General features: G+C 41.2%; 1 protein-coding gene across 1 annotated transcript in view; it reads right to left on the bottom strand.

Moving 5' to 3' along the window:
* The window catches only part of SNTB1 (syntrophin beta 1), a gene marked incomplete at both ends in the record, with an annotated part of 240,338 nt that overhangs the window by 57,471 nt on the left and 156,878 nt on the right, over nt 1-25,989 (bottom strand). The window contains one exon of the mRNA XM_080693952.1: nt 25,747-25,954. Within this exon, the coding sequence (XP_080550078.1) occupies nt 25,747-25,954 (208 nt within the window). The remainder of the gene's footprint in view (nt 1-25,746; nt 25,955-25,989) is intronic.

Raw genomic sequence — 25,989 nt, 5'->3', positions numbered from 1 at the left:
AGTTTGTTATTAATCGGTCTTGGCCAACATAATGTAATAGTTCTACAGTTAAATTACTTGGTTTTGTGGTCCAGCTTGAGGCTGGCCATGGGATGGGGGCAATTGGGTTTGGTCGGAAGGAAGTTGAGTCAGCCACAACACTAGAGTGAAGGAGGCAAAGGTTCAGCACATAAAGCAGGCCCTTTCTGGAAAATCTGACTTCAGAGAGGGGGCAGAAAGAGAAGCGAGCCTAGCCACGCCCAGCCTGGCCCAGTCTGAGCAGAAGGGACAGGTATGACTGAGGTCAGAAGGAACAGCAAATGTTTAATACAGAGGACAACACATGCCACCATTTCTACACACTCAAGGAGGTAAGTGAGCTTGGCTTCCATGAGACATAGGGAAAGGGAGAGGTCATAGCAGCTCTCCAGCCTCCCATGAATCAGGCCAAGAAATGCTGTGTACTAGTACTGGTGACAATACAGATGTGCTAGATATGGGATGGATGCTTTCCATTTGAAGAATAATCCCAAATTGCAGCAAGGAAATTTGCTGCCATGATTACATGGGTCTCTAAGGGGGAAGGGGAGGGTCAGCGTGTGGTGAGAGAGATTTATTACATACCCAAGGATGCTGAATTTACATGTAAGAATTTAGATTTCGTTACTCTCATGAGGATGGAAAACCTGACATTCTGAATTAGATTACTTGTTGGAGACCATTTGAAGTGATCTTTTAGAACAACCTAAATTAGGTTCAACCAAAAATATCTCACAGCTATTTTTCTTTTTATACTCATATATATAAAATATGTATTTTTATTTAATTTTTATTTCATTACCTCATAGCTGAATCTGATACCATCTCTAATCCAGCAAAGTTAAAGAAATGGTTATGTTTTTTAAGCTGCTTTCCACATTTAGAAGCATTTAATTGGGATATATATATATATATATATATATATATATATATATATATATATATATATATCTTGGGAAGAGGTAGTATTCACCATGTCCCTAACACTAAAAACATCAAGACTCCTTAAAGTTCTTTACAAGACAAAAAATACAAAGTAATGTGTACCAGAGGATAACTTCATCCACTTCTGTGTCTCCTCTGCCCAAGACTCATCATGTGCCCGGAGTAGAACAGGTCTGCCAGCTGAGAACTCCAAGTGTTTTTATGTTGGAAATTGCCATATGAAAACAGCCTTCTAAAATTGAAGTGATTGGTGGCATGTTGATGAAAGAGAGAGGCTTGGCTTAATCATCTTGATCTGTCTACAAGGTGTGCGTGCCAGCCTACACGTGTTTTCCACTTGGTTCAATCATCCTGGGCTTGGCATTACAAGCCCTCAGACAGTCACAAGCATATGGCTGTCTAGAATAATAAAGGTGAGAGCCAGAAAGGGCTCCTGAAGTCTGGGTCTGCTTTCCACTGGGTCTTTAAGTTGGATATTTTAAAACAAAACAAAACAAGAAACTTGAATTCTGTTGAATTCTGTTTAGTGTGCTTTCACCAAAAAAAAAATACAGTAGGATTTTCATTTCTTTGTTTTGTTTATGTTATCCAAGACTTGCAGTAAGGAAGACATTTTAAATCACATGTCTGCTCATGCATAGGTATGTATGTGTGTGGGTAAATGGAAACAGGTTTCACAAAATGATATTTTGATTATACACAATGGAAAATGTCAACCAGGTTAGGTTATGGTGCCCCATTGTTTGATCAAATACCAGTCTAAGCGTTGCCAAAGGTATCTTTCAGATGATTCTTTAAATCAGGAGATTTTGAGAAAAGACTACCCTTTGTAATGTGAATAAGCCTTCTCCAATCAGTCAAAGGCCTTATGAGATAAGACTGAGGTCCCCTAAGAGGAAGGAATTCTGCCCCACACTGACTTTGGACTCAAGAATGTTACTTCAATAGCAAGACATGGTGGCCCATGCCTATAATCTCAGAACCTGGGAGGCTGAGATAGAAGTATTGCAAGTTTGAGGCCAGACTCAGAAAGTTAGTGAGGCCCTTGAGCAACTTAGTGAAACCCCTCTTCAAAAAATAAAATAAAATAAAATAAAATAAAATAAAATAAAATAGGGTGGGGGTATAGTTCAGAGGTAGAATGTCCTTGGGTTCAATCTCTAGTAACCTCCCCCCACAGAATGCTACTCTTCAATATTTGTCATAATTTCCAGCCCCCACAATTAGTTGAACCAAATCCTTAAAGTCTGTCTGTCTGTCTCTCTGTCTCTCTTTCTCTCTGTCTCTCTCTATCTCTTTTCATCAACATCTACATCATATTATATTTGTTTTTCTGGAGAACTCTTTCTAATATACTATGCAAAACACATTCTGTTACTTCCTATTCTATGTGATTTAGCTAAAAGAAAAATGTTATTTTTATCTACTAAATTAATTTCAGGACCCACTAGTAAGTTGTGACATTTGAAAAAGCTTTATTACTATTATTATTATATAATTTATATACTACAAAGGTTTTCATATTCAAAATAAACAATTCAATGATTCTCATATTTACAGAGTTGTAGGGCTATCATCATTGTCTAATTTTAGAACATTTTTATCCTCTCTCAAAGAAATCCTGGAGCTTTTTGTATTCCCCAGTCATCAGTTGTTTCACTGAGAAGCATGGTTTTAAAACAATTTCTCTGAGTGTGATTAGGAACCAGAATCATCCGCATTATTGGGAACTTGTTCAAAAATCCAAATGAAAGCCCTCAGACCTCCCTAGAACAGAACCAGCAATCTGTCTTTGAACAAGGCCTCCAGGTGACTCTGATGCATCTAAAAGTTTGAGAACCCCTTGTCTATAGGACATGGCATGAAGACAGGCTGGCTGTGAGCCTGTGTTCTCCCAGGATGAGGAGGGGCATCTGCTGGGCCCCACATCACCTAAACATTCTGTGGGATTAAAGTTTCACACAAGAATCACCTCAAAATATTTAGGACTGAAATTTGGTTCAGCGATCAATTCACAAAATCACTTGGCAGGAAAAGAAGCTCTCTCTACCAGAAATAGAGACCTATTGAGTGAGGATTCCATCCCCTCAGTGGTGAATTTTGACAAGGGATGTTGAAGAGACTAACAGTCTCCAAGCCAGAGTCACAGCAAAAGCGATCCTGCCCTTCTGGGGTTCCATGTCTGGGTATCTATGAGGGGCAGGTTGCTTTGGTCCAGGTAATGGCGAAAGAGGAGAAGTGGCATGGATGTAATCAATTTAAAAAGGGAGTTATAGAAAGAAGATGCAGAGGTTTCATGGAACCCAACAATTGGGAGAGAAATGAAAGCAGGCTTCCTGAAAACTGGGAAACCTTCAGTAGGGAAGTGGGTCGTTTCTTTCCCTTTCAATATCACCTCTGCTTCCCCACCTCTGCAGTCATGCATCTCTGCAGGGCTGTCCTCTCCTCTCATAGCTCATGTTGATGTCCTCAGGACCTGCATCTCTAATACCTGTCAGTGAGGTTCCCATAGCTAGGTGGCCCAGTCTTGCAGTTTCAAGTATCAGTTTCTTTTTTCAATTAGCCCAGGGTTGGGAAGGCTATGATATTGTGTTTCAAATGCATACATCTAACTACTCCAAATATCCAAACATCAGATCCAAAGACTGATCTGTAGTTTTAGAACCATTTCTTACATGAAATGTATAACTCAATATTCAAAGTCAGTCCACTGTTTTCCAGTGCGATATGCTTTGTTCTTCAAGCCGTGGATATTCTAGAGACTATGAATATGGATAATATGCGTACTATAAGTTGTTGTTAAGTGAATGAAAGTGCTTGAAATTTCACAGGGGGTGGTGCCTGGAATTGCCACCTTTGTAGATGTTCTTTGTGTATGTTAGTCTCTTCTCCTGTGAAATGTGTAGTCTTGGATCAGTCACAGCATTTTTCTGTGCCTTCCTTTGCATATGAATGAAGAGTGAGTAGCATACTTCCTATTGTACATGAGTGTAGGGTGTGTGGTATATAAGATGCCTTCTACCTCTGTACTCATTTGACTCAAAGTGATGATACAGCTTGGAGGAACAAGAGAGACAGGTGGGGTCCTGTGCTATGGATAGATGTGTGGAGAATCTATCTGCCTCCAGGAGTCAGTATGCTCCTCTCTCTTCTCACAACTCGCTTCCAAGGGAGTTTATACTTATTCTACTTCTTATGGAGACGGCCAAACTCCCAGGAAATCACTTCAAGACTAATAGCTGGGAATGTATGGAGCCCTTCCTATGTTCCTCTATGCTTCTTTAGAAATCTTATGTATACTCGTAAACCAGCCCATGGCACAAAGGCACTGTCTGTAGCTAGATGTTACACCTACAGGGCTTATGTCCTCCCAGAAGGGCGCACCTTTTGATAATTTATTTAAAGATTTCATAAGGCTCATACCACAAGACATGGATTAGCAGCACTCCCCTATATCATAACTTTGTGCACAACTCATGAGAATTTCAGTTCCCTCCATACTAGTATTATACCAGGGTTTTTCCTCCTCTGGATTTGAATGACCATGGGATAGTTTTTTCCAGAATGTTCCTATTTTGTTCACCTTGATTTTGAGATATAGGCCTTTTTCTTCATTGTCAACAACAAACATATACTGGAAATCCACCAAGCAAAGGTTACTAATAAGCATTAGATGTAAAACAGGTCAAATGCATAACTTAGCATGAATACTCAAACTCTGGTCAAAGGCATGTGTCATAAATACGGGCTTAACCCAATATGGCTGGCATCCTTATCAGAAGAGATCAGGAAACAAACACCCCCAGAGGAAAAGTATGTGAATAAACATGGAGGAGACAGCAGGATGCAAGCCCAGGGGAGAGGCCTGGGAATCATCCCTGCCAACACCTGGGTCTCAGAATTCTACCCTCCAGAACTTCAAAAAAGTAAGTTTCTGTTGTTTAAGCCAACCACTCAGCTGGTCTGTGGTACTTTGTCATGATAGACCCTGCTAAATAGAGTAAGTCTTAGTTCAAAAAATGTAGAAAGAAAATATAAAGAACAAAACAAAACAGTTCATAATTCCACTACTTGGGAGGCTGAGACAGGAGAATTGCTTGTTCTAGGCCAGCCTCAGAAACATAGTGAGACCCTCATCAACTTAATAAGACGCTGTTTAAAAATTAAATAGGGCGAGGGGTTAGCTCAGAGGTAGAATGCCCCTGGGTTCAACTTCCCAGTACCAAAAGGGGAATAAATGCCAAAACTAAACCAAACACTAAAGGAAATACTTTATGCAATTATCTGCTGCATAAAATAGATTTTAAAAGTGATAACTAATTCAGGGAGTATAAATGAGATGGTATATAAAATATTGAATAAAATGTGTGTCTTCTATAGGAAGACAGTGCCAGATTCATGGCAAATTTCTTAAGGGTTTCCTGGAAGTGGTCTTGGGATGTTTTTCTCCATGTATTAGAATGGTTGTTTCTTAGAAGATACCCACTTCAAGATTAGCATAGCTGTTTCCTCTGTAGATGCTTCCATGCATCCCTCCAAATAATGAAAATCACTATGTTTTCCCTGTGGTTTTATTTAGATTTTCCCTTTGGTATCAAGGTTCCTGTAGCCAACTGCTCAAACGTAAGCCCAGCAATGGGCAGTGTTTCAAGAAGAACAATGATCATGTTTAAATGATGTTCCCACATTGCACGGTGGTCCTCACAATAGAGTGGGTATTCCCACGAATGAGATCTTATTATATCAGATATACTAATAACTGGGAGCATACATTACATCATTCAGTCTTTACAAAATCTATTATTATCTGCCTTTCACAGATAAGAAAACCAGAGCTCAGTTAACACAGTAAGTCATAAACACAGGCCCTTTGTTACTACATTCTATAGTAGTGGTTATTAAACTTCATTGTGCATCAGAAATCTCCTTGGAGCTGACAAAATGGACGGAGAATTTTCAGGCCCCAACCTCTGCGCTCATTCTGATTTAGTCGGTTTTAGATAGGATCCCAAGGTCTGGATTTCTCCCTAGCATCGCCCCCTCTTTAGGCAATATCGATGGTGTTCCATAGTACATTCAAGAAGCACTGTTGTGTTGCCACTACACTACAAGAACATGGTGCACAACACCAACGCTCTACATGCTCATCAGTGATGATTAGTAAATATGACATCTATTGACTTAAGTAGAGTACATGACAGTCTTCCTTGCTATCTCTACATAAGTAACAATGGAGAATTACAAAGGTGAGATTGACTTAGGCGTGTCTATGTGAAGCAAATTCAAATAGGTATTTTTCTATCTGGACATCTTAGAGCCTTTAATGTTTTTCCCCAAAGGCAGAATATAGCATTTTTTCTAAATTTATTTGATCGTTATCTCATTATTTATTTTCTCATGCATCACCCATTTTAAACTGTAATAGCAGAGTTGGGAAAATGAATGAATAATAGCAGCTTACATTTATATGGGGTGCTACAACTTACAGTGTTTTGACTCCTGAACAGCGACAGGGGATGCCTCAGGGCTTTAGAGAGTTTGTCAGTGGTTTGCACAAGAAACAACAGCTTACAGGGGCAGGGTCCATGGGTTGGTTACCCATAGTATCTGGGTACTTACCTGTCTTTCTCACATAACCTAAGTGGTTAGCGGAAACAGTATGATATAGTGCAAAGTGGTTTATCCTTTCTGGGCCTTGGTTTTTCTCATCTGTAACATGAGGTGGTTGGAACAAATTGAAGAGAGGTACCTTGTTCATACTCAAATAGCTATGGCTAATTTTATGGCTACTTTTCCTGACTCCTTATCCAGTTCAACCAGTCTGCCTTGAAGTAGGAGCCAGGAAGAGTGCTAGGCCCCTTTGTCCAGTAACAAATTAGACACGTTTCTTTCCCTGGCATATTATGTCTCCAAGAATGTGAATGTACTGGCAGAATTTTCTTTTTTACACAACTGCCTTTTGAAAAATTGCTGCAAAGGCCAGAGTAGCATGCCCTTTTGTGCCCTGGCTCTGGCCTGCCATCTCTTTAAAAAACAGACAACCACAGCACTGCTTTGAAATGTCACCAATGTCCTTGTGGTCAGTGCCACATGGCCAGGCCTGGAGGTCTTAAATCTGCTGTTCCTCAAGAGCGGACCTGGATGTCAGCTTCCTTTTGGTAATAAAAGCCACTACCTGACTCTTTACACATTTCAACTTTCCTCCCTATTTCACAGTTCATAAAGCACATCTCTGATGTAGAAGGGATTTTTTTTTATTGAAGAGAAGATATAAGACAGCATGGTTTTTCCACTCCTCAATGGCTTATTGCTTCCCATAAGCCATGAGACAGTAATCCGGTAACAGTTCTAATTGCTCATGTCTATTAAGTGCCTGTGTGTTGGGTGCCTTGCTTGTCTTCCTCCAGCTCCGTCTCCCTGTGGATCTGGCATATAGCACTTCCAGAGCCAGGGTTGATATGTCCACCATGCAACTCATTAGCTGCTATTAGTATCAGAGCCAAGAATCAACATGATGGATCCAGCCATATGTATGAAGTTGGGTCAGAGTCTCAACTGCGGGCCCATGGAATGCAAAGGTCAGCAGTTTGGCATCAGCTTCTGAGCACACACAAAGCCCATCTTGCTCAAAGTAGCCATTGGGGAAGATGAGGAAAAGGGGCCTCATTAAAAATTCAGGGAAGGAAAAAATCTCTTTGCAGGACCCTCAGGGCTTTTCAGTTATAGATTTGCCCTTCCACTCACATAAATAATGTATTGCATCAGAGAGAGAGAGAGGGAGGGAGAGAGGGAGGGAGGGAGGGAGGGAGGGAGGGAGGGAGGGAGGGAGAGAGAGAGAGAGAGAGAGAGAGAGAGAGAGAGAGAGAGAGAGAGAGAGAACATCCCAATGGCATTACTGTATTTTCAGGAATGAGAACCATCTAGTAGGAATCCAAGTGTGCCTTCCAAAGCTTGGGATGAAGGTTTTAAAGCAAGTCTCATTATATCCAAATGTTATGTTTACCATCTGAATGCATAAGTAGATTTAAATCTAAGGAAGGGGAAATGATTATAGCAGGTGTTTCTTCTTCCTTGATTATTTTCTCCCTTCCTTTCCTGCCAATTACTTCTTTAACTGAATGTAGTAATACATATTTTTTTGGTACTGGGGATTGAACCCAGAGGCATTCTATCATCAAGCTATACCACCCAGCCAGGGTCTCACTAGGTTGATGAGAGTCTCACTACTTGCTGAGGCTGTCCTTGAACCTGCAATCCTTCTGTCTCAGCTTCCCAAGTACTGGGATTACACATGTATGCCACCACGCCCAGCTCACATAACTCTTAAAGAAGTATTTTTCTCAGAGTAGGGTCTCCAATCATCCCCTGTAATTAATCACATGACACACAATACTGCTTATATACCTCCTATCACACACACACATCCTCCTTTTAAGAAGAAAACAAACTCTAATAGGTATTGAAAAATTGTACTAGGAAAGAAAGGCTTCTGCACATCTCCAGGTCTGTCATGATTCAAGGTATTTACATTTAGGCCACTTGTGGTGGCACATGCCTGTAATCCCAGTACTTGGGAAGCTGAGACAGAAGATTGCTAGTTTAAGGTCAGCCTCAGCAATTTAGCAAGACCCTGTTTCAAAATTTAAAAAAAGGAGGAGGATGCTGGGAATGTAGTTCAGAGGGATAATGCCATTGGGTTCAATCTTCAGTTTTAGAAATCATACATTTATGGTACTATTGTCTTTGACTTTTAGGGTAGGACAGTAAAATATATACTTCTACATTTGGCAATTATAGAGATGACAGCCTGTCCCAATACTGGTGTTTAAAATTAGCTTGATTTTCTGTAGTACTAATTGAAAAGAGAAAAAAAATGAGCAAACACAAAACAAAATTTCTTGTTTAAAATTGCATTTTCATAAATCACTATAAAAAAAAAACTATCCACTCAGGATCTCCCACAAAAAATAAAATACTTAGGAATAAACTTAACCAAGGAGGTAAAAGATATCTACAAAAGAATTATAAAATATTGAGAAAAGAAATCAAAGATCTTAGAAGATGGAAAGATCTTCCACGTTCATGGATAGGCAGAATAAATATCATTAAAATGACCATTCTTCCAAAAGTGATCTGCAGATTCAATGCAATGCCCATTAATCTACCAAGATCATTCCTCATAAACATAGAAAAATCAGCCCTTAAATTTATTTGGAATAACAAAAAGCCCAGAATGGCCAAAGATGTTCTCAGCAACAAAAATCATGCAGGTGGAATCACAATACCTGACTTTAAACTATACTACAAAGCCATTGTAATAAAAACAGCATGGTACTGGCACAAAAACAGATACATAGACCAATGGAGAAGAATAGAAGACCTAGAAACAAGTTCACACACTTTCAGCCAATTGATTTTTGACAAAGGGGCCAAAAACATACACTGCAAAAAAGATAGCCTGTTCAACAAATGGTGGTGGCAAAACTGGTTAACCATATGCAGAAAATTGGAAATTAATCCCACTTTCTCACCCTGCACAAGAGTCAATTCAAGATGGATCAAAGACTTGGAAATTAAACCAGAGACCTTGAAGCTCCTTGAAGAGGGCATAGGTCCAAAACTGCAACACATTGGCACAGATAAACACTTTGTCAACAAGACCCCAAAGGCACAACAAATTCAAAGGCGAATCAATACATGGGATTTCATAAAACTGAAGAGCTTCTGTTCAGCAAAGAAAACTGTCAAGAACCTCAATCGAGAGCCAACAGAATGGGAGAAGAGTTTTGTTACCTATACCTCCGATAGAGGACTAATATCTAGAATATACAGAGAACTTAAGAAACTCAACACTAAGAAAACAAAGCATCCAATAACAAAATGGGCAAATGAACTAAATAGACACTTCACAAAAGAAGAAATTCAAATGGCCAATAAATGCATGAAAAAAATGCTCAACATCATTGGCAATCAGAGAGATGCAAATCAAAACTACCCTGAGATTTCATCTAACTCCAACTAGAATGGCCACCATTCAAAACACAAACAACAACAGATCCTGGCAAGGATGTGGAGAAGTGGGAACTCTAAGACATTGTTGGTGGGACTGCAAATTAGTGCAACCGCTTTGTAAAACAGTATGGAGAATCCTCAGAAGAACGAGAACAAACCTACTATTTGATCCAGCAATACCACTTCTGGGTATCTACCCAAAAGATAGGAAACCAAACTAATGCATGTGTATCTATGTTCATAGCTGCACAATTCACCATAGCCAAACTATGGAACCAGCCAAGATGTCCATCAACAGATGAATGGATTACAAAACTGTGGGATATGTACACAGTGGAATTTTACTCAGCCATTAAAAAAAAACTCAATTACATCATTTTCAGGGAAATAGATTGAACTGGAGGACATTATGCTAAGCAAGATTAGTAAGTCACAAAAAATAAGAAATCAGATGCTTTTCCTAATATGTGAAAGTTAAGGAGAAATGGGTCATAGGAGAAAATCTAGATGAAAAAGAAAATCCTATAGAGGAGCAAACAAGACAACCTAAATGAGGTGATGGGAGGGAGGAAGAAGGAAATTCTCTGAAACACACAATGTACTTAAACATATCGAAGTCAACCACTAAGCCAAGCAAGTGAAGAAGGGATGGGGAGGGAATGGGGTGGGAATTGGGTAGGGGCTAAATGGGTGATGTGTACATGTATGTCCACAAAAGTTTTTACCCCAATATGATGTATGAATATAATGCACCAATAAAAATTAAAAAAATAAAAAATCAAACTAATAATTCTAACTGCGGATCAGTTTTTTTTTTTCAGCACAATTCCTAGAGTAGCTTTTATTCTTAATGATAACACCTTTCTTTGACAGAATCCCAGTAAGGACTCTGCACCATGGTAGCAATGAGGTTCCCATAGCAGGGGCCATGAAGCTTGGGTTCATCCTTGGAGGAAATGTGGTTCCTGCAGGGCTGGGCAGCTTGTCTCTCTATACAAAGATTTCAACATACAAAAATGTTCTTCCTTGATACGGTATGTTGAGATAATAGAAAATCTTTGCTTCCAAATCTGTTTTGGGATACAAAAGACCCAGACTTTATTTCATAAAATGCAATATGCTATAGCTCTTTTGCTTTTTTTTGTATGTGTGATACTAAGGATTGAATGTAGGGGAATCCTACCTCTGAGCTACAACCCTGCCCTTTTTATTTTGAAACAGGGTCTCACTAGGTTTCTGAGAATCTCACTAAATTTCTGCAGCTGGTCTTTAAATCTGTGATTCTCCTGTCTTTGTCTCCCAAGAACTGGGATTACAGGTGAACACCAGCAGGATCAGCTTGCTCTCTTTTAAAAAGAAAGACAAGCTGGGTGTGGTGGCACACGCTTGTAATCCCCACGCTTTGGAGGCTGAGACAGGAGGATCGCACAGGTTCAAAGCCAGCCTCAGCAACTTAGTGAGACCCTGTTTCCAAATAAAATATAAAATAGGTCTGGAAGTATAGCCTGGAGGTAGAAAGCCTCTGGGTTCCACCCCCAGTACCACCAAAAAAAAAATAATAATAATAACAAAATAAAAAGAAAGGCAGTCTGAGCTTACAGATTCATATATACTGGGCAAAGATTCAATTCAAATGAATAGCTCATGAGAACTAGTGGTAGAGTGAACAGAGATTACTTGGTCCAGTGGTAGACTAAAAAATGCTGTTCAATTTTCTTTTTCCCCAAAGAAACATACAGCATTCAACATACTCATGCATTTTGGATGCGCTGTTCTGTTGGGCTGCTTTGGTTGGCACAACAGCATGCTCAAACTCATTCCTTGTTTGAAATTGACACCAGATCCCTAGCTCTGTGAGGCTGCAGCTATTGTCTGAGGAAGGGGAAGTGCAAAGCTAAGCCAAGCAAAGTGAATGTGAAGAGAGAGAGAGAGAGAGAGAGAGAGAGAGAGAGAGAGAGAGAGAGACAGACAGACAGACAGACAGACAGACAGACAGACAGACAGACAGACAGACAGACAGACAGACACATTTGGACCACAGGGGATGCCCATGTGACTCTAGAATGGAATTTTGTACCTTGCTAAGGAATTGTCTCTGAAGACAAATCCAAAGAAGAATTCTAAATATGCAAGAGAGTAGCATAAGAACAAAGGTACAAGAGCCTAAGGGGGTTGCTAAGAAAGGCAATATCACCTGAATACATATATTCAGTGCTGCAGCCACCCAAGATTAATGGCTATTCTTAAATCAGGCCATGCATTGTGTAGCTTTGAGCCGTTGCATATGCTTGTCCTGCAACCCATAGCAACTTTCTGTACCCGATCTTTAAGATTCCATTTATGACCTTTCTTAACCTTCCAAGTCAAGTTAGCAGTTTCCTACCTTTGAGCCCTCACATAAATACATCACAGCACGCACTATTTTGTACTGAAATGCATAGTTGTTTTTTCTATTTGTCCGTACCTTCCTTGAAAATACCTCTGTATCTCCAGCCCATTGCCTTGACCATTGTAAATACCTAAAATCAACTCCCTCCACTCTTAACTCAGTATTCATTCCCTTAATAGCACTTATCATGGAATTATTTATTTTCTTCCATATCAACCATTCCCCTGCAGTCACAGAAGCTTTTGTGCACAAGACACATGTCTGTGTTGGCTCCAGTCCTTACAGCTGCTTGGCATGTTCCATGTTTTATTGTTGAGTATATATTTTGATTCTTCATTGAGTTCACATTTTACTCTGATTTGGTCTAACTGGTGCAATATTCAATTGTTTATTAGCATATCAGGTCATCAGGTACCAGTTTGTGGTTGGAACAGTGCAAAGAACAAGTGTCAGGCGCCTTCCTAGTAGGGTTCTGGTGGAAAGCACTGAAGGTATAGAAGGGTTTGTTCTTTGTGGTTTTCCTGTTGCACCAGCTCAGAAAAAAAAATAGCAGGCTGCTGATGGCTGCCTCTTGCAGACACTACTGACCTCAGGTTATCTCGGTGTGTTGGGAAATCCAGGCACACACAAGTCAGTGTTCACCTGAAGAGTTCATAAAATAACAAGATATGCCTAGAACCTTCATCTTCATGGAGGAAATTGCTAACACAGTTATGATCAATGCCTCTGACAAAAATCCAGTTGGATTAGTTTGCATTTCTCCCTCTTTCTAAACCCACTAGGGTTATCAATGAGCTATAAAGCAGCACCATAAGTAAACAACAGACTAGGGAAAACACAGTGTAATCACAAGGGCATGAAACTTGCAACTGAGAGAATCAGATTATGGTTCACATATGATTTGGTCTGTTTGTGTGCAGAGCAGAGAATAAAAATAGAAAGAGTGAGGACTGGGGATATGGAGAGGTAGGGCAGTGCGGTCACAGAGGAACTAGAAAGCTGCATCCTTTGTGAGTCACAGTAGCCTGATGCACATGCACATTGAGGTACATTGTAAGGACTATTATAGAAGCCTTTTGGAAGAGGAGGAAACTGTCAATTATTAGGCCAAAACAGGCCTTGGCTAGTGGATCACCATGACCAGAAACCACTCTCCTTCCATCTTCTGCCTTCTTCTTTCTGATGCCTTGCCAGCTTTTCCTCTTTCATATTTTTTTAATTTTTTCTTTTTTATTTTTCTCCTCCATTTTTGACTCTTCCTCTCTAGGAAGTACTCTCAACTTTTGTCCCTATGTCTGAGCTCACCACAGTTCCAGATGCTTCCCTAGAAATCTCCTAAGCTCTCCAAGAGTGGATGAGCAATGACAGGCACAGGTATTTGCTTAATTTTGAATAGTTCTGACAATGCTTTCCATGCATGGTGAGGTGCACCCAGTTAGAGTCAATTATGCCCTGGACTGAAAGAGAGAGTGAGTTTTTGCCTTATCATTTATTGCAAACTGGTTGCATAACTATGATCAAGTACCATAAAATTGCTAGTCTAATTTTTCTCTCTCCTTTCCAGCTCTAGAGCTCTATAAGAATTCATGGTTCTTAGAGCCCACAGAATGAGTAAGGTATGTATCTGAGCTGTATTTGCTGGGGGCAGCACTGCGACCAACAAGCTGAGCATATAGCTCTCATTTTCTGATTTTTGATCTGGTGTTATTATCATTTAAATGGATGATAAATTCATAGAAAATCATGAAGAGTTATGAAAACATTGTCACACCTGCATCTCCCTCAAAATGGAGACACTTGACATTTCCAAGAGAGGGAATCCCTAAATTGCAGAGAGTTCATGATCTGAGCATTTTTTTTCCCCCGTAAAAGGATAGTTGTTCAGAACACAGAAATGAAAGCCAGGTACCTGGGTTCTCCTCTCTTCCTTCCAATCCTCAGAAAATCTGCGTTGAAGGCCTGATGTAAATTACACTTCATTCCCAGAGAGAATGTGTCACAGTATCTATCTATTTGCAACAGGGAACCATGTTCTGGCCAGCACCTCTGATCTATTGCATTGTTTACTTGACAAACAGGGGCTATTTCCCAGACACTCTCTAGGCACTGAGACTATAGAGCTGAATAAAACAAACAAACAAACAAAAACAAAAACAAAAATACCAGCCTGCAAGGATTATGTTAGACCCTCTCTGAACCATGATGAGGAAAAAATGAATGGGATAATTCTGAGAATCCTGTATGACCTCTAAGACTCCATAAAGTTCTTCACTTTCATCTTGAGGCAGGTCATATGTACAGAGGGAAGTCATTAAGTTGGGTTCTAGAACTCTAGGTACACTCATATTTCTATCCCTAAAGCTAAATAAAATCAATATAAAAATGTCAAATTTACCTATGTAATAAACCAGTTAGCTGATTCAGCCTACATAACCCACAAATGCCCACTCAAGGGAGGTTCAAGATGCAAAATGAAGTGCGTTAATTTGCATTGCATTGGCAATATTGTAACCCAGTCTGCTCCTATTAGGAGTGATAAAAAGCTCGAATCAAAAAAATGTTTAGGACTCAACGGGACTCTGAAAATGACGCTTGGGAATTTCAAAGCATTAAAAGATAATTAATTCTACCCTGTGAAGGAGGAAGAACAAGTAAATGCCAGGATGAATTATTGGAATGAACATAGTTGTAAATAAAACTATACTTCCAAGTGGGGTTAGAAGTTCAGCATGTCCCAGGAATGGCCACTACCATTACCTCTTTCCCATTTGAATGCTCCAGGCATAGTGCTGAACCTTCCTCCCTCATGAGAGCATACCAGTGGTCATGGTAGACATTGTTGGACCCCCACCCAAATGCCCAAGCTTCACATGCTGTGCATGTTGCCTGTTCACAGCTTAACTCTTCTTGATGGAATTGCCCTTGCCTGACAATAGTGGTCTCATTCTACCTCTAGGTGATCCCCAGAATGGCTGGCTTCTATGAGTAGACAAACACAGCTCCTTTGGTTTAAAGCAGGAGAACCCTGGGTGCCACTGATACTCTGGAGCCCCAAGAGGAGTCACGCTACAGCTTTTAGCACATCTTAATTCAGTCTCCTCCACTGTCTTTTTTGTTTCAGTCATTCCTTCCAGGCTATTCCTGTGAGCCCCCTGAGCAAATCACTCCCTGAGAATCTCCATCTCAGGCTCTGTATCTAAAGAATGTTAAGCCATTGATGAATTATAAGGTCTGATGAGCACTGTGAGGCTTCACATAGTCCCCAAAACCCATTAGTGAGTTCTGCTTTCCTCCAATATGTGCCCTACCCAGTGGGATGTTTCCCAGCTACCAAGTTCTCATATAAGTTGGACCAGGTTAAGGACTCCACCTGGTTCTCAATCTAATAAGTTTTATTTCTATAATAGTTCCCAGAAGTACTCCAGCCAGGTGTGGCGGTGAGCGTGTGTAGTCTTAGTACTTGGGAGGCTGAAAAAGGATAGTAGGTTCATGACCAGTCTTAGCAACTTAGTGAGACCCTCAGAAACTTAGCAAGACCCTGTTTCAAAATAAAAATAAAATTAAAAGGGCTGGGGGTATAGCTCAAATATGAAACAAAAAAGACTCTAACCAAACAAATATACCCTCCTTCCCCCCTCCCAAGTGGAAACCTGGTGTCACCTCCCGTTCTTGTTCCTACAAAGTCTCTTTCCAATTGCCTCTCTGTCTCACTCTGCTTCCTGATGCAATTCACATGTGGTGTTGCATAGTGAGTGGTGTTCTCCTCCCCCAGGCCATGAGGCTATATGGCTAATAAACTGCTGTCAATCCTGTCCAGTGTGTCCTGCTCTGGGTGGGGGAATCCAGATCTCCTTCAGCAAGAGGGTGAATAGGAGGTGACCGAAAAATCAAATAATGCAAATAAATAGAAAAATTACTTTGTTCTTTATTAAAGCCAGGCCACTTTTCCGGGAGACATCTATTGTCTAAAGCAAGGGCAATCTATAATGTCCAATAAAGTAAAACTAAGTTTAGCAAAATCTAATAGCCAGACAACCGGGCACAGGGATCTTTCTATCTTGAGTTCTACTACCGTCTTCAAAGAGACCTCAGCAGGTCCACAGGCAGCTGTGTGGGTCAGCCTCCAAGGGTGAAACATGTTCCTGACCCCCCCACCACTCAGTGGGCAGCACTGACTTCTGTTCCTTGGTGAGAGTGACTCACATTCCAATTGTACTGCAAAGTCATGCAGAAAAGTGGGCACGCTTTTACACTTTCCTTCCGGCTGCCCCTGAGACTCGCCTGCCCACCCCTTGCCTTTTGAAAATTCTGATGTTTTATTTCAGAGAAAGAAAGGTGAAGGCAACATGAATCAAATCCAGAGTGGTATATTTCATCTAAACACAGCAAAAGACTAACAGGAAGATGCCCGAGCTGTTGCCAGGTTTTTCCTCAGTCTTGTCCCATCTCCGAAGTGATTCATTCGGGAATGTGATGACTTCTTTTTAAAGCAACACAACAAGCCTATTAGCACTTAATTGCATTAACAGTCTGTGTTTTCTAGCATAACCAACAGTCTGGATTTAGGGGTGATGCAAACCAGGGGTAGTCTGAACAGTCTTAACAGTAGTTCTATTTCTAGCTCATATCAGATGGGAGTTCCCTCAGGTCAGAAACTATTTTTTCCCTAGAAGAAGTGGTGGGAAATTCTGACTTCGGTGATTTTTAGGCAGATGGTAGAGCTGATATATTTAGAGATTCCAGAAATATCATTCCATTAATTAAACTGTCAAGAACTTGATTATCAGCAGCCTGCTTTACTCAGGCAAGGGATATTTTACCTTCACACCTGAGATTCTTTTAATGTAGCTGGGCATTACACCTAGCGAACTAAGTTATCAGGTTATTAATACTTATCTGGAAATTTGGGGGGAGAAGTGAATAAATCATTACTGTTGGAACTGAAGACTAATGGTGATACAAATTATGTGAGAAAAGAGGAAAGATCTATATGTTTTCATAGATAAGTAGATATGAATGGATAGATGGGTGAATGGATAAATAAGATAAATTAAACAGAAAGATATATGATAGATATGTATGTAGATGGTAGATAGGTAGAGAGAGCTAGTAGGGTCAAAAGAGAGGCAGTCTTGCCTTTTTGCACAAAGTGCCAGCTTATAAAAATGACTATGAAAGCTGAAACCACACTAAGTGATTTTAACAACCAGTTGGAAAAATCAGGGTTATCCCATGACCTTTAAAAAATTAGGAACCACCATGTGATGCAGCTAAACCACTCCTTGGTATCTTTCTAGAAGAATTAAGGTTAGAGTGTTATTGTGATACACACCTACCTATGTGCATATCAGCACGATTCACAGTAGCCAAGTTATGGAACCAACCTAGGTATCCCTCAACAGATGAATGGAGAAAGAAAATGTGGTATATACACACGGAGACATTTTACTCAGCCATAAAGAAGAACAAAATTATGTGATTTTCAGGAAAATAGATGCAACTGGAAATATTATGCTAAGTTAAATAAAACTCTTTCTGAAAGCCAAGGATCCTGTGTTTTCTCTCATATATGGAAACTGGAGAAACAATTGGGGGAAAAAAGGGACTTCATATAAATGAAGAGAGACAACGATAGAATAGTGGAAGGTGTTGGCAAGAGGGAGGTGAGGAGGGGAAAATAAGGCTTGAAGAAAGAAACAGTGCAGATAAAGTCATGACCATATATGAAGGTATCACTACCAATCTCACAATGGAGAAGGAGAAGTGGGGAGAGGGTTGGGCTGTTGAGGAAAACCTATGCATGTATGAATAATGTGTCATTTTGAGTCTCAATATGACGTATAATTACAATGCAGAAATAAAAATATAAAATTTTTTAATCGAAATGTTACAACTGTCTTATTGCCAGTTATAAATATGTAAGGAAATAAAAAATATTGTAAAATTATTATTTACTTAGCAATCTACAAAGTAAAACATTAGAGTGGGAATTAAAATGCTTTATTTCTTTGTAAAAAAATGGATCAAGAGTACTTTGGTTTTTTTTTAAATTGGTGCATTGTAGTCATATATCAATCACATTGGAGTACAAGACTTGAGAGGATATACAAGCACACATCATTCAATTAACCCTCATCCAGCCCCCATCTCATTTCCTCCCCCTCCCTCATGCTTGTTTTGTGATTAACTTTGATACATTTGTTTATGTACCTCCTGCGTTTTAAAGAGGCTCCATCCTCCCCTATTCCATACCCTTTGATTGGTCACCTTAGTTGCTTCACTATAGGGCCCTTTCTATAGCTCGACTTCTTCCTGTTGCCCCTTTCTTCCTAGTTATTGCTGATTAGGGGAAGCATCTGATTTTTATTTTCTGCGATATTTCTCTGTGCATGCCAGGTTGCAAGTACAGATCCCACTCTTGACGGCCCCAATAGTGGCCTGGCTACCCAGTGGACTGATCTAGACCTTGCTGGCTCAAGCAGCGGCCTTGCCTCATGGGAGGCCCCGATTCTGGTCTCGCTGGCCCCAACTCCAGACTAACCCCTCAGCTGGCTCCAATCCCGGCCTCGGAGGCCCCAGCAGTGGCCTTGCCTCATGGAAGGCTCTGATGCTGGCTGCTGGTCCCGGTACTGGCCTAACCCCTTGGCAGGCTCTGATCCCAGCCTTGGAGGCCCCAGTTGCGGCCTTGCCTCCTGTCAGGCTCTGATGCCGGCCGTTGGCCCCGGCATCGGCCTAACCCCTCGGCAGGCTCCGATCCCAGCCTCGGAGGCCCCAGCACCGGCCTTGCCTCATGGTGAGCTCCGATCCCAGCCTTGCTGGCCCTGGCACCGGCCTAACCCCTTAGCTGTTTCCGGTCCTGGCCTCGGAGGCCCCAGCACCAGCCTTGCCTCACGGCAGGCTCCGATGATGGCTCGCTGGTCCCAGCCCCGGTCTAACCCCTCAGCAGGCTCCGACCCAGCCTCAGAGGCCTCAGTAGCAGCCTTGCCTTACGGAGGGCTCTGATGACCGCTGCTGGTCCCGGCCTAACCCCTCAGCAGGCCTAACCCCTCGGCAGGCTCCGATCCCGGCCTCAGAGGCCTCAGCACCAGCCTTGCCTCACGGCAGGCTCCAATGCCAGCCATTGGCTCCAGCACCGGCCTAACCCCTTGGCTGGCTCTTATCCTGGCCTTGGAGGCCCCAGCACCAGCCTTGCCTCACGGCAGGCTCCGATGGAGCTTAACACCTCCTTTGCCTCATACAACTCAGAACTAGCATGTTTTCTGTGCCCTGACAAAGCTATCATGCCCTTTATGAGTTTGAATCAGCTAGCAACACAGTCCTCTTCACTTACGATAGTGTGAAATATCTGTGAGACTTCCTTGGATGTGAAGTCTTCCCTGGCATCACTTCCTATGGGTTCTCTTCCTCTTCTGGTCACAGCTACTCTCTTCACCTGTGGTTGTGAACTCACCGTCATTAAGTTTTGGCTGCCTAATGGAATGCCAATCTTTGCACCATCAGATAAATCTATCAACATTTGATTCAAATTTCATCTCCAGCATTATCCCTTATCCTTACTATACTGTCATCTTTGTTGGACAACTTCCTCTCTGTGTTACCCATTCTGATTAAAGGTCATAGGGATTTATTATTGGGAGACAGGAAGGAAAGATGACTGGACACTCTGCTGTCTGTGTGTGGATTTACTGAGAGAAGGGATGTGATTGGTCACTGGTCACGATGTACATTCTGTTATCTACACAGTGATTTGTTGAGTGAGGAGCTAGCAGCACAGTTTGTAATTGTGAAGTTATTCACACTTGAAATACCATAGCCACTAAAATTTGTGGGTAACAGGAATGTGCAAAGCAAGGCCAGCTCTGGGTACGTTGTGTATATATACACAATTTTTTTTTGGCCTTTCCTAGAAAAGATGATTTTAGTCTCTGTAATGCCTATTCTTTGGACTTCTACAGTGCAAAATTAAAATAAAGAAGTGAGAAGCATTGTTTTGCAGAAAATTAAAGAAGGGGCTTAGTCAGAGGCATCTAATTCATATTGTCAAGAGTGAAAGGAATGAACAGATAGGAGAGCACCTCTCTTTGATTTTCTCCTTCTTGTGCCAAACAGGAATGGAAACCATGGAAGATACAGAATGAATGTGGATGAGAGAGAAGAGGAAATATTAGTAAATATTGCTCTTCTTTTGTTTTCACGATTGTTACTGAAGAATTTGAATTATTTTGATACACTTTGTAGTGATGGAACTTTGCTTTTGATCTGTGGTACCAGTATGAGAGTGGTCTCTGAGAAGCCTTCCTCATACAGACAGTTGTTTACTCTGCCTCTGTTAGCTCAGCTTTATGGAAACTGCTAGGCTTTGGAGTTAGGAAAAGAAGGCCACATACTACAGGAGTGATCTTGGAAATGTGACTCAGATTCTCCAAGGTTACCTCATAGGATTATTGGAATTACTAAAGCACATTGCCAGAAACAGACTAAGCACACGATGTAAATTGTCAGTCAGTGTCCTTCCTGCAATAACATGACAGGAGGCCTGGCTATATAAATGTTCCCTTTGAGAGAATCAGAAATGGAAAAATGGGTAAGGCTGACAACCCAACTGCATCTCAGAGCTCCTGAGTGGGTTTTTCTTTGCTTTGCTGTGTTGTGGTTTTGCATTTTTAACCTGACAAGAAATCATTTGCAAATGGAAATACCAAAGTAAAACAAAAGGTGATGCCCCAGGAAGGGATCATGAAACAGAATCCCACAATCCTGCCATGTCCCTGTCCATCATTGTTTTTCTATGTAGCTAGCCAGAGTCAGAACTTAGCTTGTTTTCCCCCTTATCTGAAACTGGACCATTAAAAATTCCTCAATGCACAGATAATAACTGTAAAAAGACCAAAGACTAGGATGGAAAAATGTGTTTGGGGCTTGAGGCATTTTATAATTCCAGGTAGGAATTAGTATTGATGGGCCTGTAGGCCAGATTGGGACTTGCAGAGGGTTAAGAAATTTGAGATTAATATGATGTGGGAAAGGATTTTCATTGTGTGCACAAGTCTCCATGAGCAACAGAGCCAGGCTGTCACTAGTGGGGCTCACAGGACCCAGAGGTCATAGAAATAAATAAAATGGACTTGTTCCAGGCTTGCACCAACCTTGTCACTGCATAGTCCAAAGAAAACCTCCTGCAGCTCAAGGAAAGGAAAAAAAGTGACTAGGGTAGATGAGCTGCAGGAGGCTCTTTCGAAAATTAAAAGAAGTAATAATACCACAGCAGTGTTCTGCTTTTTAGTGATTTCTGCATTCTAATTCTGAATTTGACTTGAGATAAAACATCTTCCATTCTCAAGGGCTTAGATTCCTCATCTTTAGGAAGAAGAGCTTGAGTTAGATCACCTCTAAGTTCTTTCCTTTTTGATTTTTGTATAGGAAGGCTCCCTACTGTCCACCAAGGCAAGTTTAAACCATTCTGTCCAGGTTTCATGGTCTTCCGTAACTGGGTGCCATTTGGGGCTAGGGTAGACAGGCTCATCGTCTTCCTTCAAGATGGACCCTCACCTGCAGACCAGCCTCTGGCCTGCCTGTGGCCTCCCTCCAGGCTGTACTAATGCAGAACCTGATCTTCTCTTATTTTTCTTCTGTCCAGTAGTGTAGCAGACTTTCTCTTAGAATGCAGCGGACTCTCTCAAGTTCCTTGAAATTATATTATTTCTCAGGAACCATCTTCAACCATTCAGACCATCTCACAGACAAGAATAATGCTAACACTGTTTACATCCTGCATAGTGTCAAGGAGGTTTTAGAATGTACACTGAACAGGATTTTAAAGAGGAGGTCTGCTGGGCATGGTGCGAAGCCAGTCTTGCTGGCTTAAGAGACACTGTTTCCAAATAAAAAAATATAAAATAGGTCTGGAAGTATAGCCCAGAGGTAGAAGAAGGGTTCCATCCACAGTACCACCACCAAAAAAAAAAAAAAAAAAAAAAAGGAGGCCAATGCCCTTGTTCTTTTAGTTTAGGTAAACTCCATTTCTAAAAACTTGAAATTAAATATAATCTGGACAGTCTTGTCACATGGTTCCTATTACTCACCTACAAAATCAAAGCTTAACAGTCCAGGAAGACAAAAGGACATTAGCTTAAGGCAAATTACATCTGGATACATATATAAAATCACATTTTATATCTTTACAAATACCAAGCAATTTCACTGATATTTGTGATAATATATGAAAGGCACAGTATTAAGGATTTGCCATTCATCGTAACATTTGGCTAAAAACCATTCATATGTCTCCACGATAGAATTCAGTATTAAATATTTATTCAAAAGAAATTCCAGTTTGAATTTGTTCCCTTCAACCTGATCTATGGTAATCCTCTGAGAAGTTTGAAGATGAAGGCAGAGAAGGACGCTCTTGTTTCTAATAATGGTTCATAATAAGTCATTAATGCTCTCGTGATACACTACTTAGAATACTTAAGGAGTCATCTGTAATGATTATCTAAAATTGCATCATCAATACAATAACATGTCTAAAACAGAAAGCACTTTTTAAATGCCTTTATTATTGTTCCCTGGTAATATCTACTAATGGGTCTTTTAATAATTTGGGATAAACAAAAGACATAATTAGGGGCACTGTGAGGTCTGGCCATGAGGTCATGCCAGAGGAGACTATGAAGAAAGAAACAAAGAAAGAGAAATGCCCCCTGGCCACTGCCCTACCACAAGATAACCTGGCCACAAGCTCACCAACCAGTGGCTTACATGACTACTTTCTACCCTCCCTCCCAATTCCTTTCCCCATAAAAGCCCCTAGCCTGTAAAGAGGTAGGCTTTCTGACTCTTGTGGGCTCTCTCCCTGGTCAGATACCTCCTCACAGTTTTTCTTCCTAAATAAAGCCTGTTCCCTGCCATCATGCCATGCTTTCTTTGCCCCCATATACTCCAACAATAATATGGTTAATAAGGGAAAAAACATAATCTCTAAAAAAATCACTACGAATGATACAATGGCATTTTCAACTGCCTTAAGGATAATGATTTTAAACAGCTTTCTTTTAAAGACAAGAGAGCATTTTGGCCCCTTGGAAGGGAAGGGATATGTGTGTTGGACAGCGCTCCAGGCCCCTTCAGATCTGGTCTCTACCCTTCCCCACCTTGTACTGTGGTCACCTTAATGGCATGCATCCCTGGGGCTCCCTTGCCTATGGTACTCAGTCGGCCTCAGCCATTGAAAGACACCAATAGGGCCAGGGTTGGCAGGGGCTGTGTTTCTCTCCCAAAAACCACAGTGGGGAATACAAGGATCTTTTCTTCAGCTTTGAGGCTCACTGGTTTCAGTTAACTGCCCCTTCCCTTGGCCCTCTCAGGCCATGCATGGTAGTGGTCTCTCATTGTTAACTCGAATGCTTCTCCATCTCTTATTGCTTGACCTTACCTTGGCTATGCTTTATGAACTATCCCTGCATGAAGTTATTTCCAAGCATTCCCTTGGAGTTTCCCATCCATCTACTGCCAGGACCCTGAAGATACACTACATCTCCACTTCTAGGACTATTCAGGTCCACTCTGCACTTTAATCAAGCAGGGAAATTTTCATTACAATCAACTTCTGCCCTTGTCCTTCTATGGTGAATGTCTGTCGCCTTTACATCTCTAGTATCGGTCCAATCCTTTTCTTGTAGAGCATCCTGTGTTTCTATTCAATAACCACACACCTCTCCTCTTAGTCTACGGATCTTAGGTGAGGCTGGTCTCAGTACCTACTAGAGCTCCACAGATGATTTAAGTAAGTTGAATTAAATGCAATCTCAGGACTTATGTTAGAATGACTAGAGCAAAGAGGCCTCTGCTCCCTTAGTCAGTAAAAGGTATGAAAAATTAAAACAAGTAGAGAGGGTTTGATTGAGAGTAAAGGAAATAGAGGACGAAAGAGATGGAGGCATATCTAAAAGCATTGTTTGAGTCCCTGGATCTGAGCATGCCTGAAGATTATTATTTGATAGTGTAGTTATCAGAAGCTGTAAATCTCCCTTGGCTCAAGCTAAATTGAGTTGAGAAATTGCAAGATTCCTAACTAATAGGCATTCTCCTAAAAATATACATATTTGGAGAGAGTAAGAAGTAGAGAGTTAAAGACTGTGCCTTTAAAGATCCATCGATCACCCAGGTTTATGGTGTTGTTTTCATCAAGAGCCTTGACACACACTCAGGAAAGGCTACTGTGGATTCTGATTCTCCCACCACCTGCACTGTCTCTTTAATCTGTTCTCTGTCACCTGGGAGAGATGGGACGCTACCAATCCAAACACCCCACTTTGTGTTGAGTTTTGTGGCTCAGATCCATGCATGAAATGGCACAAACAAAGAACAATGGTGGAAAAGAACCGAATGCTGCACTCAGCTTTAATTTCAAGTGCTACTTGACTGGGCTTTCTCAGATGACAGGGTTCCTTGGCAGGAAACCTGTTACCGTGACAATCATTATTCTCATTTACCACTCATTAGAATGCAAGTTCTGGGCAGGAGAACCATCCCAAAAGCCCAATGTTCCTGAGGACTCAAGGTCAAGTTCAAGGGACAGCAATCAGGTATAAAAACAATGACAAAGGCTCAATCCTTTGAAGTGAAGAAAAGAGGCGACCCTTAAAGGATGGTCACAAAGTGAGTTTTACCATGCCAACATATCCCGTACCTTGAGTAAAGAAATCAGAGTGACAGCGTTAATGTGATACAGTCTTCCACAGCAGCTGCACTACCAGAGACGTAGGTGACCTCTCTGTTTATTGTAAACACACCCTTCTCCACTCTGGCCTAGGTGTTTATCAATAATGACGTTTAGAACTGGATGGCTCAAAAGTCCAAAAAAAATAAAACACACAATGACATATGAAAACGTCAGCACTTAGTAGATGCTCAAGCAATCCCTGCTGTTCTTATCATCACTCTCCTTTACACCTGTATCATTCACTCAACCTGAACGGACCTGTGTAATTAATTGATGAGCAGGCTCATCAAACACCACACAAAACCGTTTTAGGCAAGGATTTCAATTTCCTTGCCTCCTAAGGCAATGACTGCATTATGAGTTACTTTTCCCTGCCCTTCACACATCAGCAAGAAAATCAAACGATTCGTCACCTTGCTCATTCATCCATTCGACAGTTAGTGGCCACATGCCATTTGTCACATATTTGACTATATGTTGGAAAATCCACACTGATCAAGACATACTCTCTATATAATGCAGAAGGCATGCAGTCTGTTTCAACAGACAAGGAATCCAAGCAGTTTGCAAGAGATCAGCCTGTGAATTAGATAATGTCAGTGGTTACAAAACTACTGGGGGATGCTGGGTGAATGAGAGATGGAGACGGTTTCCTTACCTTTTCTGCAAGCCAGCCGAGATGCCGGATCTCTCTGCTCCCAGCAATGCCCGTTTTTCCCAGCTGCTCTCGGGCCTCAGCAATTGCTCGGGTCACCAGGTCACTCACGTTGGCATGGATGGCACTGAACCAGGCCTGGGCAGTGGCTGAGTCCTTGCTCCTTAGGATCACCGTGTGCTTAGCATCTGGAGAGTGGATTTCAAGCTGCCTGGGGAAGCAAAGAGAGGAGTTAGCAGGTTCCCT

Source organism: Muscardinus avellanarius (assembly GCF_963383645.1).
Source record: "Muscardinus avellanarius genome assembly, chromosome: 4".
Lineage (NCBI taxonomy): Eukaryota > Metazoa > Chordata > Mammalia > Rodentia > Gliridae > Muscardinus > Muscardinus avellanarius.
This window is presented reverse-complemented; position numbering and strand designations above follow the sequence as displayed.